The sequence below is a fragment of the Prionailurus viverrinus genome, chromosome A1 (genome assembly GCF_022837055.1).
Source record: "Prionailurus viverrinus isolate Anna chromosome A1, UM_Priviv_1.0, whole genome shotgun sequence".
Classification (NCBI taxonomy): Eukaryota; Metazoa; Chordata; class Mammalia; order Carnivora; family Felidae; genus Prionailurus; species Prionailurus viverrinus.
The window spans coordinates 11,568,093-11,584,626 of NC_062561.1; the positions used below are offsets into that span (position 1 = coordinate 11,568,093).

The 16,534-nt window shown below is 39.5% G+C and overlaps 1 protein-coding gene across 6 annotated transcripts in view; it reads left to right on the forward strand.

Moving 5' to 3' along the window:
* BRCA2 (BRCA2 DNA repair associated) overlaps positions 1 to 16,534 on the forward strand; it is a 60,314-nt gene that overhangs the window by 39,784 nt on the left and 3,996 nt on the right. For 3 of the 6 annotated variants that reach the window (XM_047853972.1, XM_047853979.1, XM_047853997.1), the window contains exons 19-25: positions 1,063 to 1,218; positions 1,322 to 1,466; positions 3,264 to 3,385; positions 5,746 to 5,944; positions 6,160 to 6,323; positions 6,411 to 6,549; positions 16,169 to 16,413. In XM_047853972.1, the coding sequence (XP_047709928.1) occupies positions 1,063 to 1,218; positions 1,322 to 1,466; positions 3,264 to 3,385; positions 5,746 to 5,944; positions 6,160 to 6,323; positions 6,411 to 6,549; positions 16,169 to 16,413 (1,170 nt within the window). Of the gene's footprint in view, positions 1 to 1,062; positions 1,219 to 1,321; positions 1,467 to 3,263; positions 3,386 to 5,745; positions 5,945 to 6,159; positions 6,324 to 6,410; positions 6,550 to 16,168; positions 16,414 to 16,534 lie in introns of those variants that run through there. The other 3 variants (XM_047853988.1, XM_047854007.1, XM_047854015.1) reach the window with 3 other exon arrangements.

The window sequence follows — 16,534 nt, forward strand, 5'->3', positions numbered from 1 at the left end:
CTTGTAGCGTGATAAGACAGGGCTTGTGTTTTCATTAGGAGACCCTCAAATATCAGTCACTGGTCTGAGAGCTGAACAGAATAAGAAAACCAATAGACTCATTTTCAGCATAAGGATTTTCATTGCATTTTTTGTTTTCAGTATAGAATCTCACCCTCACCCCAGCTGTCTCTGCCTTGTGTTCCAGAGCCCAGGATATGTATAATTCAGCTTGTCAAGAAAGTAAATTGTCCTGGGTTCTTCTTGGTGTGAGAGAAGGACAGTCACCGGGCTGCTCGGGTTAGGAAATGAAATCTGAGGTCTTAACTATCTTTATACAAAATCTCAACCATTCTTTCTGTTTTCGGCTGCACCTCACGCTCCTTCCTCCAGAGGTACCTCCAGAATTTGGTTGCCTCCAAATTCTAAGTGATTTCCCTAAATTATTTTCTTCCATATTGCCTCCATACAAGTTTGCCAGCTGAGTAATGTTGGGCAGGTTATACTTCAGTTTTGTCATCTGTAAAATGAGAATAAGAATGAAACAGGAGTATGGAATGGGAGTAAGGATTGTTGTAAGGATTAACTGTTAATAGACATAAGGTACTTAACACTATCCAGGCACCATGATAAGTGTTTTATGAATGTTTGCTATTTTTATTAACATTTCTCGGGCTGCTTCATTACTTACCACCAGGTGTCCAGTAGGCTTTTAGCTTCCAAAATTTTGCCAGTGTCTCATCCATTGTCCTCCTGTCTCCAGTTCTCTTTATCCTTGTAGGATTTTTGAGGGAACCTAGGTAAATAAGTACATTTTAATCCATCATGTTTAATTTGGAGTCTCTTTTATTAATTTTCTAATACTAATATTTAGATTAAGACTATAACAGCATAAACAATTTTTTGAGAGACTATATTTTGAAAGCGTTTTCACTTTTGTATAATTTTTGTACTGTCTTTTCTTCATGGGACTTTTAAAAGTGAATATGTTTGAATGAATGGAAGAATTAATGAAAATGTTATAAAATCTGAAATAGAGTTGGATATAAACTTAGAAGTTGATTTGTCCATTAATTTGTCCAGATATCTGCGAATAGTACTCGGCCTGCTTGCTGGTATGCCAAACTTGGATTCTTTCCTGATCCTAGACCTTTCCCTCTCCCCTTGTCATCACTTTTTAGTGATGGAGGAAACGTTGGTTGTGTTGATGTAGTTATTCAAAGAACATACCCCATACAGGTATGGTACATTTTTGACGTTCACTATGTATTTCTTTTTGGGGGGACAATTAATTTGAATGATCCCTTCCTACCATGTACTTTTGTTTCACACATCATTACAGTGGATGGAGAAGACTCCATCTGGATTATGCATATTTCGCAATGAAAGAGAGGAAGAAAGGGAGGCGACAAAATATGCAGAGGCCCAACAAAAGAAACTAGAAATCTTATTCAATAAAATTCAAGCAGAATTTGAAAAGCATGACGGTAAGATGGGTTGTATACTATAAGTTGTTTTAAATAGGACAAGTTTTGTTTTCTTTTAATTAGACGTTTTAGAGACTTCTCTGATTTAACTTTTGTAATTGGGTGAATTGTCTTTGAGTAATAGACTTCTTTTTCCTATTCTAGATCTGACTTTTTAAGTTTTTTTAAAAAATACTACATAGGGGCACCTGGGTGGTTCAGTCAGTTAAGCGTCCAACTCTTGGTTTTGGCTCAGGTCATGACCTCACAGTTTGTGGCTTCAAACCCCGTGAGGGGCTCTATGCTGACACCATGGACCTTGCTTGGGATTCTCTCTCTCCCTCTCTGTCTGCCCCTCCCCTGCATGCTTGTGTGTGTGTACACTCTCTCAAATAATAAATAAATAAACTTAAAAAATAAAAATAAAAGTATTACCTAGATATACAGATAAACATTGAACTGACCCCAAATTATCACCTCATTATTCAACACACTGAGCTTTTAGATACTTGTAATTGTCTTAGGCAATAAAACATTATATAACCACAGCCCTTTTCAGAAGTCTTGTTTTTGTTACAAAAAAAATTTTTAACGTTTATTTATTTTTGAGAAGCAGAGAGAGATAGAGCATGAGCAGGGGAGGGATAGAGAGAGGGAGACACAGAATCTGAAGCAGACTCCAGGCTCTGAGCTGTCAGCACAGAGCCTGACACAGAGCTTGAACCCACAAACCGTGAGATCATGACCTGAGCCAAAGTCAGAAGCTTAACTGACTGGGCCGCCCAGGCGCCCCTCACTTTTCAGTAGTCTTAAGTAAACTTCCTCTTAAGCTTCAGTACCAAAATATTTATAGTGCCCCTTTTTTGGCCCTAGAGAAACAATAGCAACAAGGGAAGAAACTGCCAAATTCTTTTACCTCAGACAAATACTGTATGGTACCGCTTATATGTGGAATATAACAAAGTCAGACTTACAAAAGTATAGTAAAATGGTGGTTACCAGGGAATGAGGGGGTAGGGGGGTAAAACTGATGGTGTTTAAGGATAAAACTTAACAATGAGCAGTAAATAAACTGTGGTGATCCAATGCACAGTGTAATGAATATAGACAGTATTGTACTACTGTGCTGTGGTAAATATCAATACAATGGCAATCATATTAACTATATAATTACATCAAAACAACACATAAGCCTTAAATTTACACATTGTTATATGTCATATATATCGAAACACAAGAAAGATAAACACTCAAAAAACAATTATTTTCCCTAAGCTATTCATCATTTTCTTTCTTCATTGTCCTTATCTACTTTATATAACTTTTGCATTTTTGTTGTTGTGGTTGTTGGTTGTCATGTTATTACATCTGGAGCTAGATCTTGTTTCCCTGGCATCAATTTTAATATATCATAGTATTTTTTACATAAAGGACATGATAATTTGTTTTTTTATCTATTTTTATGGCTGAAAATTTTATGTTCTGCATTTTTTCATGATTTTCAACTTCATTTTCTATATAAATCTGTGGAAAAGTTGAACTGTTCATTTTTGATTCACCAGCTCACGCTGTTTTCATGATTAAATGAGTCATGAAATCATTTACTTAATTTACAAATTTGACTCTAAACTCTCTGTGTGACAATTTTTTAAACCAGGCGTGAGTACACTAGTTTCACATTTTCCTAGAAAACTTGTGGCAGATAATTTGTGTTTTGCTTTTTAGCCTCCCTTCTTTGGGTACTTTTTGCTTATTTCTCCAATTTTCAGTGTTCTTAAAAATTTGTGGGTCAGCTAATTAGTGATGCTTTATTCCTAGAAAGTGTAACGAAACGATGTGTACCATTACGTGCATTAACAAGACAGCAGGTCTGTGCTCTGCAAGATGGTGCAGAGCTTTATGAAGCAGTGAAGAACGCACCAGACCCGGCTTCCCTTGAGGTGAGAGAGTAAGAGGGCACACAGCGAGTCTTAACCTTAATCCTTTAAGGTGGGAAGCTGCTGTCGGTCTTCTGGCCATTACAGGAGTGCTGTATTGAATTGGTGTTTCTCAAAGATGATGTGTGCATCTCTGGAGTGCTCAGTGATGTGCCAAACCAGTGCATTTCAGTTCTATACCAAATGGAGGACAGAGGGATTAAATAATTTTTTTAACGTCTATTTATTTTTGAGAGTGGCGGAGGAGGGATAGAGAGAGGGAGACACGGGATGTGAAGCAGGCTCCAGGCTCTGAGCTGTCAGCACAGAGCCCGACGTGGGGGCTCCAACTCACCAACTGTGAGGTCATGACCTGAGCTGAAGTCAAACGCTTCACCAACTGAGCCACCCAAGCACCCTTTAAATAATTTTATGTATTAAATAAACATGGCTTCAAATATAGGCAAAACTTGTTTACTTTTCAGATAAAACAAGTATCTTCAAAGCAGTGTCTCAGTTGCCATGTTCTCACCTGCTTCTCAGATCCTACCTAGAGTTTATTTGATAATCCTCTAAGAATATTTTGGTGGAAAAGTGTCAGAAGCACTAAATTGTGTTAGATTCACGGCTATGCCATTTATTAGACAACTGGGCATAAAATAGCTATAAAATGGGCATAAAATAAGTTGGGGATCAAATTAGATAATAAATGCAAAAATGTACTGTTATAAAGTTCCATTATCAATGTTAGTTACTATCATCAGAACATCATTTATTAAGGTAAGCTGCCTCCTAAGTTTTTAGACACCTGGGTATCTAGTTCATGCAAATTCTGGGATTAGTTGGCTAGATAGGAGGGGAAGTTTTAAGAAAACTGTTGTTTATTGATTAATCTCGTTTATTTGATGGCAATACATCTGGTTGATAGCCTTAACTTTCTTAACTAGTAGGACTATGAAATAAACAGCACTCCGTTAGGAGAGAAGTGCTCCTCTGAATAGAATTCCTTCATATTACCAAATGTTACAACTGAGATTCACCCTGTGAGGAGTGTCAAGGGAAAAATCTGTGAGTGGCTTGATCACTAGGTCCTAGGAGTATATGATTCTGGAGCTTTCACTTAGATAAAGTTGTTAATGCAATTCTTGGAGGGAAAGATAGCCATCCACTTCCAAGAGACCTCGTCAAAAGGGTTTGTTTTCAGTGACAGTGTTGAGTGTTGGAAGACTTTGGAATCACAGTTTGGTTTTTTTAATCGTGTTTAAACACTCTTCGTATTTAGAAAGACCTTTTCAGGGCACAGAGATTCCGTAGTTTCCCTTCCCACTGTGGATATTAACACGTGTGAGGCAGCAGCTATCTAGCGTGCTCTGTGTTGGGATTCTATTTCCTGTTTCGTTTGATTTTATTTTTTGTTCATTCATTTTTGTTATACTGAGTAAGCATCCGAAGAGATAAAGACAGCAATGTGCTAAAATGACTGGGAGAGAAGTGTGGAGGCAGAGAGAAGTGCTTGTAGCACATGTCTGTTTTCAGTCATATCTGCTATTCCAGAGAGTTAATAAAATTGTACTGCAGCGGGGTAAGAATGGGAGCTCTTGAACTGCCTCTCCCTGTATGCCCTGCAAGTGATTCATTCTCTCTGCATCAGTTTCATCATCCATAACATGCAAACAATACAGTGCCTACCTCCACGGGGTTACTGTAAGGATTAAATGAATTAATACATTTATCACACACAGATCCATTCCTCAAATATAGGGAGCATTCAAATGTCAGCCATTTGTAATGTTGATGACAGTTATGATTATTACGGTACATTTATAAGTAAGGGGTTATTTTGGCCCTGGGGAAATTTGTCATAAAGATAGGTGAACAGTCTAAGGTACCTGAAAATATTTGTTATGTGATAAGGTAAGTACATTAATCTCAATTTTTATATTGTATTATTAAAGTGAACTCAGTTCTGTCATATTTTATCCCCATTTAAAGAGATTCATGGGTCGCCTGGGTGGCTCAGTCGGTTAAGCATCCAACTTCAGCTCAGGTCATGATCTCACATGGTCCGTGAGTTCGAATCCCGCATCGGGCTCTGTGCTGACAGCTCCGAGCCTAGGGCCTGCTTCGAACTCTGTGTGTGTGTGTGTGTGTGTGTGTGTGTGTGTGTGTGTGTGTGTATGTGTGTGTGTGTGTGTGTCTCTCTCTCTCTCTCTCTCTCTCTCTCTTTGTGCCTCTCCCTCACTCACGCTCTGCCTCTCTCCCTCTCAAAAATAAATAAACATTACAAAATAAATAAAGAGGTTCATTTATAGTGGATGAGGTTTTTTTGTTTTGTTTGCCTTTTATTCTAATAAAATTTGCCTTAATAAATTAAATGATCATAGGCTTATTTCAGTGAAGAGCAGATAAGAGCTTTGAATAATCACAGACAGATGTTGAATGATAAGAAGCAAGCACAGATCCAGCTGGAATTCAGGAAGGCTATGGAATCTGCTGAGCAAGGAGAACAAATGTTACCAAGGGATGTTACAACTGTGTGGAAGATGCGTATCATAAGCTATGGGAAAAAAGAAAAAGATTCAGGTCAGTATGTAAATTTTTTTAAGGTCAAGTACTATTTATTAACAAAATGACTTCAAGTGCTAAAGCATAAAGTCAACATGTATCAGAGGAGCAAAAGTGGGCTACCAGTGCCCACAATATAATGATATAATCCTTGGATCTTTGTTGCTACCATATTTTATAAGAATTTTAATGAATATCAGTTCTTGTATTATGTCTTTTTCCTCTTTATCTAGTTACATTGAGTATCTGGCGTCCATCATCTGATTTATATTCCCTGTTAACAGAGGGAAAAAGATACAGAATCTATCATCTTGCAACGTCACAATCTAAAAGTAAATCTGAAAGAGCTCACATACAGCTCACAGCAACAAAGAAAACTCAGTATCAACAACTACCGGTACAAACTTTTCATTATAGTTTTTTAATTTTGATTAATGCATATTAGTTTAGAGAATCTACATACGCTGATTTTTTTTTCTTGTAGGCTTCAGATGAACTCCTATTCCAAGTTTATCAGCCGAGGGAGCCCCTTTACTTTAACAAACTATTGGATCCAGACTTCCAGCCACCTTGTTCTGAGGTGGACTTAATAGGATTTGTAGTTTCTGTTGTGAAAAAAATAGGTAATCCACAGTGTATTTTTTTTTTATTTCTTTTTTTTCTTGTTTATTTTTTTTAATGTACATCCAAGTTAGCATATAGTGCAACAATGATTTCAGGAGTGGATTCCTTAATTCCCCTTACCCATTTAGCCCATCCCCCCTCCCACACCCCTTCCAGGAACCCTCTGTTCTCCATATTTAAGTCTCGTATGTTTTGTCCCCCTCCCTGTTTTTATATTATTTTTGCTTCCCTTCCCTTGTGTTCATCTGTTCTGTGTCTTAAAGTCCTCATATAAGTGCAGTCCTGTGATATTTATCTCTCTCTGACTGACTTCGCTTACTGTAATACCCTCTAGTTCCATCACGTAGTTGTAAATGGCCAGATTTCATTCTTTTTGATTGCCGAGTAATACTCCAGTGTGTGTGTGTGTGTGTGTGTGTGTGTGTGTGTGTGTGTGTGTGTTTACCACATCTTTATCCATTCATCCATCGATGGACATTTGGACTCTTTCCACACTTTGGCTATTGTCGATAGTTCTGCTATAAACATGGGGGTGCATGCGCCCCTTCAAAACAGCACCCCTGTATCTTGTGGATAAATGCCTAGTAGTGCAATTGCTGGGTTGTAGGGTAGTTCTATTTTTAATTTTTTGAGGAACCTCCATACTGTTTTCCAGAGTGGTTGCACCAGTTTGCATTCCCAGCAGCAGTGCAAAAGAGATCCTCTTTCTCCCCATCCTCACCAACATCTGTTGTTACCTGAGTTGTTAATGTTTGCCACTTACAGGTGTGAGGTGGTATCTTATTGTGGTTTTGATTTCTATTTCCCTGATGAGGAGTGAAGTTGAGCATTTCTTCATGTGCTGGTTGGCCATCTAGATGTCTTCTTTGGAGAGGTGTCTACTCATGTCTTTTGCCCATTTCTTCGCTAGATTATTTGTTTATTGGGTGTTGAGTTTGGTAAGTTCTTTATAGATGTTGGATACTAGCCCTTTATCTGATATGTCGTTTGCAAATATCTTCTCCCATTCTGTCGGCTGCCTTTTAGTTTTGCTGATTGTTTCCTTTGCTCCACGGTATATTTTTAATTGTAGCTTTTTATGAATGCTTTTGGAAAATGTTATCTTTTAAAATTTGTCTTCCTTAAGATTAATTGGAGTTACAAATCAGCAAATTTAGTGACTAGCGATTTGAAAGTAGGCCTGTGTTAACCTCAATTCTTCATGAACAGCAATTCTACAGTATTACAGGGAAAGAACCTACATCCTATTCTGTGATATTTAATTTTAAAGAAGTTGCTAGGAATGTTTTGTAGCATTTGAATGGTTACTGGGTAAATAATTATAACTTCCCTCTATAGTTTATTGAGCACTCAAACCTCCACCTCCCACTTCTCTGCAATATCCCTCATATCCCAAATAATGTCTCTTGTTCTAAAGCCAACTTTGTTTATTTAGTGTGGCCGCTCCAACTTTTGTATGGTTAGTACTTGTTTGTATGGTACATCTTTTCCCACCTGGTATTTTTAACCTGTCAACATCTTTATATTTAAATTGGGTTTCTGGAAGACAGCCCAGTTGGATCTTGCTTTCTTATCCAGTGTGAGGGTCTCTGGTCTTTTAACTGGTATGTTTAATCTGATCAACTTTAATGTGATTATTAGCATGGTTGGATTAAAATGTACCTACCACCTTGCTAGCTAGCTATTTTCCCTGTGTCCCATTAGTTCCCTGTGTTGGAAGGTTATTCTCTGTGATGTTCCTACACATTTTGTAGCAGCCATTGTCTCAGACTCTCACTTCAAGAATGCTTATATAGCAAAAAAATCTTGGAAGGATGGAGATCGTGTCTGCCTCCAACACAGAGGGCACATTTATTTCCCAACCAGGGAATCTGGTCTCTTTTTCTGTGTGTTTGATTTTTTTTTTCTTGTTTATTGTTGTTGTTATTGTCGTTGTTTAAATTCCATGGGTGAGATTCTGATTGTATTTTGAAGGAGAGGGACAGTGTGAAGTAAAGAGAGGAGTCAAGGAGTTCAGTGCCAAGGTGTTTGGTCTGAGCACATAAGAAGAGAGAGCTGTCATTTACTGAGAGGGAAAGAGAACAAGAAAAAGAGATGTGTGTGGGAAGGGTGAAGAGCTCAGTTTGGTCAGTTGTTTTAGATGCTTAGTCTAAACAGAAATTTCTACCTGACAGTTGGGTATGCAGGAGTCTGGGGAAGCGGTCTGGGCTGAAGATATAAACTGGGACATCATCAACGTACAGGTGCTGTTTAAAGCTGTGAGACTGGATGAGGCCAGTGGGTGTGGGAGTAGCTAGAGAGGTGGCTCGGACACTCTGACGCTTAGAAGCAGGAAGATGTAAAGGAACCAGTAAAAGAAACAAGAGGAGCAGCCTGAGGAGTGGGAGGAATACTTAGGGAGTGAGCTGCGCTGAGAGCCCAGAGGGAAGAGTTCCAGAAAGAGGGGACTGATTCGGTCTCGGATGGCATTTGAGGGCTGAGACAGGGAGGCGAGGGCCAGGAAGGGGCTGCTGGCTTGAGCCCCAGGAGGAGCCAGTCTGATGGTAAGGTGGGCAGGGGAGTGGAAGGAGAGGCACGCGCACAGTGGACACAGGCATTATAAGGTCATGCTTCAAGCACCAAAGGGAAATGGAGCACTCACAAGAAGGAGAATTGGGATCAAGAGAATGTCTGTGTTTTCCAGTGCAAGTGCTACTAGCATCCCGATGAGATCGTGTAGACTGACTAGAAAGGTCCAATAACGGGGTGAATGTTTTTAGAGGTGGGGAGCAGCCGCGAGCCAAGAGCAGGGGAGACAACTACCCCAGCCTGACGTCCTGTGGCACAAGAGGTCTGCAGGGGGCAGCAGTGGCCTCGGAGGAGGAGAGCCAGGTCTCAGTTACAGCAGGCCGGTAAAGACAGCACTTAAGGAATGGTTGAGGGTAGTGAGGACTTGTCCAGTGAAGGTGTTCCAGGCGGCAGGGAGAGGTAGGAGACGGTGCGAAAGGAGGTAGTGTATGAAACTTTCCGGAGATGGGAAATACGGCAGGACCCGGGAGCCTGGCTGCTTGTGGAGACTTACCTGAGATCACTTCTCATGGCCCCAAGGCAGATAGCGGTGAGGAGGTGAGGTGCACGGGAGGAAAACGTGTGAGACCTGCCAGGACCCAGTGGTTCTTGACTTTCTACCGTGTCCAAGACCATTTTTCCCCCTCTTAGTTACTGAGTAATGGCTGCAAACTTGAGTTTCTTTCCACTATATATTGTCCATCTCTGGGAGATACTAGCTCTATTCTTCATCATTTTTCCTGGTTCCGTGAGTCCCCTGTGATTAATTTGCATTGCTGCCGTAACTAAGTACCACAAGCTGGGGGAGCATAAACAACCAAAATTTACTGTCTCAGTTCTGCAGACCAGAAGTCCGAAAGCAAGGTGTCGGCAGAGTTGGTTCCTTCTGAGGCTGTGAGGGAGACGTGTTCAGCGCCTTGCTCCCCGCACCCGCTGGTTTGCTGGCAATCTTTACTGCTCCGTGGCTTATAGGTGCACCACCACGATCTCTGCCTTCATCTTCACGTGACTTTCTCTCTGTGTGCGTGTCTGTGTCCAAACTTCCCCTTTGTATAAGGACATTGATCGTCACGACTGCATCTTAACTTGATTACGTCTGCAAAGACCTTGTTTCCAAATAAGGTCACGCTCACAGGTACTGGGGGTCAGGACTTCAACGTCTTGAGTGGGGGACACAGTTCAACCCACCAACACCCTGGAATGTTCACTTCTGTCAGTCCTGCTCGTCTGCTTTTCCCCTGCAGCCATGTTCATTATTTGTGATCAAAAGAGGAAGAAGGTTAGACGCCCATTCCATTTGCTTTTCTCCAGGTTTACAGGTAATAGAATTCTCAAATTTTCACCAGTTTGGGGACGGAGATTAGAAGCTGAGCCCCTTCTGTGCCTGACCTATCCACACTCTCATTTCTTTCTTTCATCACCAGTTTTTAAATTTTACATCAGAATATTCCTCATTTGGGTTTTTAGTGAACATTTCTTTTTTTTTTTATTTAGTTTGATGTTAAATGTTAGAGGAAAAAATTCTCTTCGAACGTTTCGAAGTGCCACCTTAAACCCGAAGTAGTACTTATCTAACACTCAAATCTACTGATGATGGTTCCTGGCTTAAAATCTTCAGTGGCCCCTGTCCCTTAGAAAATGAAACCCACACTCCTTCATAGGCCTGAAAAACTCTTCAGCTGCCTCAAACCACCACCCCACACACCTCAGCTAAACTATGCCACTTCATGTGCCTGATGCATTATATATAACATTTAACACTTTCAACCTTTAAAAAATACACCTTACTAACAATGCCCTTTGTCCTCCTGTCTAAAGGAGTTGGAGAACCGTTGTCATTCGCTATTCAGCCCAGCTGAATAATGTTCCTCCCCAGCTGGGTGCTTATGCCAGCTTAGATCTTCCCTCCTCAGTTTCTGTAGCGTTTAGTGCGTTGGGTTGCTTCAGCATCCGTCACGTGGCCCATGATCCTGTGTCCACGTTTCTGAACCTCCTCCCCACCAATGATACTGTGATCTCTTCAAGGACAGGGACTCAGTTTTAGTTTCTTTCTGTCCCCACTTCTAACAAAATGGGGCGGGGGGAGTGGGTAATTGTTGAAAACTTCACATATATACATAAAGTGCTCGTAGTAATGCTGTTCATTTGCTGTTATCATCCCTCTGTACAGATGGGGAGACCGGAGCTCAGAGATGTTAAATAACCTGCCCAAGGTCACAATTATATAAACGATTGGAACCCATACTTTCAGGCTCTAATGCCTATGTGTTCTTCTTCTGCTTCAGCTAACAAAGCCAAACCAAATCCAACCATCTGAGAGTTGGGCTTGAAGTAGGGACTACTGTGTGTTCAATCTGTTGTGTTACTATATTACAAACACTGTGGCAGCCGATGAATTAATTAAACGAGATCACTTCTTAGGTCAGTTTCCCAGGAAACAGACTGAGATTTTCATGCAGATGTATTGGAAAGTGCACTCAGGAGCAGCACCTGTGGGGAAGCAGCAGCTGCCTCTGGGCAGAGAGGGGAGCTGCGGGGTGGGGGGGGGGGGGGGGGGGCGCTGAGGGAGCCGTGCAGCGCTTGGCAGAGGGGGAAGCCCTGCAGTGCCGTTGCTGCAGAGGTACAGCAGTCCCGGTCTGGTGGGGATTCTGCAGCTGGCGTGTCTCTTGGCGAGAATTTGTGAAGTGGCCTCACATACTGCTGTGTGCTTTAGCCTTTCAGTGAAACTTTCGAAAAAGAATTTAAAGGGAACAGTGGATTCTGCGTGTGTTCAGAACAATCCCAGACTGCAAACCTGCAGAATAATTTCCCTCTTATCCTTTTATTTTCTTGATTTTTTCAGTGCCAACATTCTAAAAGTGTTACTTGAAAAAAATTCTTCCAGTTGTTACCATTTGTACGGGATGTGTGTTAATTACAGAAAATTTTCTATTTTTTTTCAGTGTATATAATTTGATCTAGGTATGAAACCTATACTGAGGAAAAAATGAAATGAGGGAGCTATCCTGGAAGCTTATTTTCATATTTTGCATTTTCTAAATGTTTTTCAGTAAACAAGTATTGCTTTTAAAATTGGGGGGAAAACATAGTTTAAAGAAGCACATTTGAGAGAAGGGCTGTAATCATTTTGAATATAATTAGAGGCAAATTCCCAAATTAGAAAATTGAACATACTTGGGAAACATAATTTCTCTAAAAGCAGTATTTAATATTTAGGATTACAATCCATTAAATGAATCTACTTATAAAATTGAAAACAGTGAAAGGAATAACCATCATTTGCAACAGGATAAACAAATCATTATCTGAGAATGGCAATTCTTTGGGTTCCTATCATTTATAAGGGAAACATAATTCTTAAAGTAACAGAGACAAGAAATTCTAAATCGTTAGATTAAATAGTGAGTGCCTCAGTCCTGTCTCTTCCCATTTTTGGCATTGAAACTTTTTCACTTTTTATTTTGAATAATTTCAGGCCTTCAGAAAAGTTGCAAAACGAATGCAGACTTTACAATTATCCCTCCCCCAGCTTCCCCTAATGTCAGCATCTTGTGTGACCATGGTACCATTATTAGAATCAGGAAGTTAACATTGGCATAATATTATTACCTGCAGTGTAGATTTAAGTGTAGATTTATGCTGTTTTACTTCTTCTGTTCCAGGATCCCACTTTCGTGTAATCATCATTTCTCCCGAGTCTCCTCTTGTCTTTAACAGTTCCCCAGTCTTCTCTTGGTTATTTTTTTTTTTACGTTTATTTACTTTTGACAGAGAGAGAGACAGAGCATGAGTGGGGGAGGGGTAGAGAGAGGGGGAGACACAGAATCCGAAACAGGCTCCAGGCTCTGAGCTGTCAGCACAGAGCCCGACGTGGGGCTCGAGCTCACGGACCGCGAGATCATGACCTGAGCCAAAGTCAGACGGTCAACCGACTGAGCCACCAGGTGCCCCTCCCCAGTCTTCTCCCGTTTTTCCCAATCTTGACTCTCTTGAATAGACTGATCATGTTGTAGCATTTTCCTCAACTTGGGTTTGTCTGATTTTTTTCTCATGATTGGAATAAGGTTATACATGTTTGGCAAAAGTGCCACAGAAACAGTGTTGTGTCTGTCCACCTCCCCATCAAGGGTTTAATGATGCTGATATTGCTTGTCACTGGGAGCGGCAGCCTTGAGGTCTGCAACCTTAACCTTAAAGGAGATTCCTTGAGACTGTGCAAGTCCAATTTCACCTCAAACTTTCACCAATTAATTTTAGCATCTATCAGCTGATTTTGTTTGCAGCAGTTTTTACTGTAGTGTTTGCCTAATGATTTCCTTTTTTTTCTTTCTTCTTTCATTCTCCATTTATTGGAGCTCTACTATAAGGAAGAGCTGCCCCTTTTCCCCAAATTTACTTTCTTATTTGATTTATATCAGTATGGACGAATGAATATGTATTTTAGTCTGTGGGTTACAATTCAATACCTGCATTATTTTGTTGTTTAGATTGTTTCCGTTTGGGCCACTAGGAGTTTTTTTCAGATTGACTCCTGTAATTTTGCGAGCACCTCTTTTCGGCATTACAAGATGTTCCAGGTTCATCTTATATGTTCCTTGCCCCAATCAAGTTGAACCAACTACTTCTCAAAGAAACCCTGGATCACTTTTTTTTTTTTTTTTTTTTTTTTTTTTTTTTTGAGAAAACTGTGTTTATAGCCATGACCTGATGGCTAGGTACACTCATTACTGCACAAGCATCATTGCTTCTAGGCCCTATCAGACAGAAGGAGCCAGGAAGTATGTGTGTATATTCTATTGTGGATTTCCTCCTCTGTGGTTGGGCTTGTTTGTTGGTGGGATAGGTGAAGCGTGTGTGAAACACTGTGGTTCTAAGAATCAGCTGCACAAAGACATACCAAGGGAAGCATCACTTTTCATTCCTTCCACCCCAGTGCTGTTTCTCCCCTGCTTTCTACCCACGTCCTGTCTCTGTAGTTTCTGCTTTATCCTTCCTGTATTTGTTCTCCACAAGTGGACAGATACATGTACAATTTCTTATATCAACTTCTTTCTTATATGAAGAGTAACAGACTTTAATTTTTGTGCGTGTGCGTGCTTTTCTTTTTTCACTTAACAGTATCAGTTCATAGCAAGCTATCTCATTCTTTATTTCTTTTTAATTCCTAGATATTCTATTTTTAGTGCAATTGTAAATGGGATTTTCTTAATTTCTCTTTCTGCTAGTTATTAGTAAATAGAAACACTATAGATTTCTGTGCATTAATTTTGTATCCTGAAACTTGAATGAATTCATGGATCAGTTCTAGTAGTTTTTTTTTGATGGAGTCCTTATGGTTTTCTATATAGTGTCATGTCATCTGCAAAGAGTGAAAGTTTAATTTCTTTCTTACCAATTTGGATCATTTTTTTTCTTTTTTGTCTAATTGCTGCAGCTAGGATATCTAGTACTGTGTTGAATAAAAATGGTGAGAGTGGACATCTTTGTCTTGTTCCTGATTTTAGGGGGAAAGCTCTCAGTTTTTTACCACTGAGTATGATGTTGGGTTTTTCATATGTTCCCTCTAACCCTGCTTTGTTGAGGATTCTCATCATGAATGGATGTTGTACTTTGTCAGATCCTTTTTCTGCTTCTATTGAGATGATCATGTGATTTTTTATCCTTTCTCTTCTTGATGTAATGTATTGTGGTGATTAATTTGCAAATATTGAACCACTCTTGTATCCTGGGAATGAAACCCCTTTGATTGTGGTGAATGGTTTCTTTAATGTATTGTTGGATTCAGTTTCCTAATGTTTTGTTGAAGATTTGTTCATCGGGCATATTGGCGTGTAGTTTGTTTTCAAGTGTCTATCTGGTTTTGATATCAGGATAATGCTGTACTCATAGATAGAGTGTATTTGGGAGTCTTCCTTCCTCTTCTGTTTTTTGAACTAGTTTGAGAAGAATAGGTATTCACTGTTACTTAAATGTTCACCTGTGAATTCACCTGTGAAGCCATCTGGTCCTGGGCTTTTGTTTATTGGGAATTGTTTGCTTACTGATTCATTTTCATTGCTAGTAATCAGTCTGTCCAAATTTTCTGTTTCTTCCTGATTCAGTTTTGGGAGGTTACATGTTTCTAAGAATTTATGCATTTCTCCTAGATTGTCCAACTTGTTGGCATATACTTTTTCATAATGTGATCTTTGTATTTTTATTATTTCTCCTCCTTCATTTGTGATTTTGTTTGAGCCCTCTTTTTCTTGAGGAGTCTGGCTTTGGTCTGGTGTACCAATTTTGTTTATCTTTTCAAAGATCTAGCTTCTGGTTTCATTGATCTTTTTTTTTTTTTTGTCTCATTTATTTCTGCTCTAATCTTTATAATTTCTTTCCTTCTACTAGCTTTGGATTTTGTTTGTTCTTTTTCTGTTTCCTTTGGGTGTAAGTTTAGGTTGTTTATTAGGGATTTTTCTTATTTCTTGAAGTAGGCCTGTATTGCTATAAACTTCCCTGTTAGAACAGCTTTTGCTTCTCCCCAAAGATCTTGGACCGTTTGTTTACAGAGCACTTCCTCATTCTTTTGTACAGCTGCATAGTACAAAATTGTATGAATGTGCCAGTGTTTGTCCCTACTGCTCTCCTGTGCTTCAGTGAGTAACCTTGTACAGAGTGTTTTCATGAATCTTGTTCATATATATCTCACTATTATTGGAAGTACATCTTCAGAATTGAGTACTAAAAGTGGGTTGCTGGGTGGAAAGGTAAGTGTGTGTCATTTTGCTGGGTTCACCAGTTTTTTCTCCAGAGGGTTGCACAAATTTGTATTCCCACCAGCAATGTATGAGTATACCTGCTTCCCCATGGCCTCAGTAACAGAATATGTTGTCATATTAACACTGAAATTTTAACACCATAAACAGCAGGTTATTTTGGAAATTCTGAGCTTTCTCTAAACTTATTTTGGTCTGTTTTACTATTAGCATACCAAAACAAATAGGCATATTAGAACTTCCTTGAATTTTTAAAAATTTATCTGACATATGTAATGAAGTGGAATTTTTTGTTTTGTTTTGTTTTGTTTCATCTTAGGTTTTGCTCCTTTGGTCTATTTGTCAGATGAGTGCCATAATTTATTGGCAATCAAGGTCTGGACCGATCTTAATGAAGACATTGTTAAACCTCATACATTAATTGCTGCTAGCAACCTCCAGTGGCGACCAGAATCTAAATCAGGAATTCCTACTTTATTTGCTGGAGATTTTTCCAGGTTTTCTGCCAGTCCAAAGGAGGGCCATTTTCAAGAGACATTCCACAAAATGAAAAATACTATTGAGGTAAAATTACTTTGGGCATTACCACGCAATTTGGTATTTTCTTATTTTGATGGTCAAATATCAAGGAAATGGTGGCTTCTATGAAAATTGAATAGTCGGGAAATAATGTGAGATGAGGGTT